Here is a 1,296-nt window from a genome sequence, read left to right as displayed (position 1 = left end):
AGCAGCCTATTTTGTGAACCGCTCCCAATTCAATGCAGGCTTCGCAAAGAAGCTGAAAGGATGGTGCGGTGCCGACTATTACATGACCCGACACCAAACCTGCAGCATGTTAGTAATTTGATAAAAACTCTGAATGGTCTCTTATAACAGATTTGTCCCTTACCTCTTCGTTTCCCGTTGTACGGAGGCTTCCGGTTATCATCGATATATCGGCCGATATTCTTTGTGTATATTATAGTACAATACCAGTCAAAAGTTTGGACACTTTCCCATTCGTGTGTCCAAACATTTGACTGGTACTATATATAGAATACAGTATATACATGAACAGAGATATATATATATATATATATATATCACGAAACAAGATTTCCCTTTCTGCTTCAATGGGTGCTGAATAAAACTTCCACCCTATAGCAGCACTATAGTATATATTATATAGCTGCAAAAACAGGTCTCTCAGAAACCGTCGTGGTATTGACGTCACAGCCATGAGCACATTAACATATGATCGCCCACATTTATGGCCCACTCAGTCATGGAGAAACTAAAATGAGGTTAATATTATTTCTAAAGATCCGAAGAAGAGCGCAGTGTTAGTTTCGTCTGTATTTAGATGTGGGGGAAATCCATCAAACGCTGTGCCATTCCTGGCTGTAGGATCGAGCCCGTGTCTCTGCACAGCCTCCCAAAAGATCCCAGCATCAGAAACGAATGGCTAAAGTTTCTCTTTACCGAGGTTCCTGATCGTTACAGTCCTACATTAACAATCTGTTCAGCGCATTTCAGTCCGGACTCATTTGTGAACCTACCACAGTTTAATGCAGGCTATGCAAGTAAACTCTTACTGAAGGAAGGGAGAGTGCCGACTATATTGGACCCGACACCAAACCCGCAATCCGTAAGTAAGATTTCCTACTTTTTACGCGTGAAAAACCATACACTGCATTGGCTCTTTGCTCCTTATCGCTTCATATTTCCCATTGCACCCTTAACTTCCTGTTTCAATAGGAAGTGAGTGTAAGTGAAGCGGATTATGGGAAATGTAGTTGAAACCAACGGAAAAGGTAAAACATTTGAGCGATAACAGCTTTAAAAGTGATCATATCTACTGACCATTATGTTAAATCTGTTAATTAAATTTTTTAATGTATGCATATATAAATAAATATTTAAAAAAAATCTCTTAAATATGGAATGTCATAGAAAATGTGAATATTGCAAGAACTGTGAAAAGCTTCTGCACATTAAACATATTACTGCATTGTTATTTATATATATATATATATATATATA

General features: G+C 38.0%; 1 protein-coding gene across 2 annotated transcripts in view; it reads left to right on the top strand.

The window, feature by feature from the left end:
* Positions 1-591: 591 nt before the first annotated feature.
* LOC107675193 (Krueppel-like factor 8) overlaps positions 592-1,296 on the top strand; it is a 49,456-nt gene continuing 48,751 nt past the window's right edge. Inside the window, exons 1-2 of one of the 2 annotated variants that reach the window (XM_016469455.1) lie at positions 596-739; positions 818-901. In XM_016469455.1, the coding sequence (XP_016324941.1) occupies positions 617-739; positions 818-901 (207 nt within the window). In that variant the 5' untranslated portion in view covers positions 596-616. Of the gene's footprint in view, positions 902-1,296 lie in introns of both variants that reach the window. The other variant, XM_016469454.1, reaches the window with a different exon arrangement.

The sequence above is a fragment of the Sinocyclocheilus anshuiensis genome, unplaced genomic scaffold (assembly GCF_001515605.1).
Source record: "Sinocyclocheilus anshuiensis isolate Anshui unplaced genomic scaffold, SAMN03320099.WGS_v1.1 scaffold1487, whole genome shotgun sequence".
Classification (NCBI taxonomy): domain Eukaryota; kingdom Metazoa; phylum Chordata; class Actinopteri; order Cypriniformes; family Cyprinidae; genus Sinocyclocheilus; species Sinocyclocheilus anshuiensis.
This window is presented reverse-complemented; position numbering and strand designations above follow the sequence as displayed.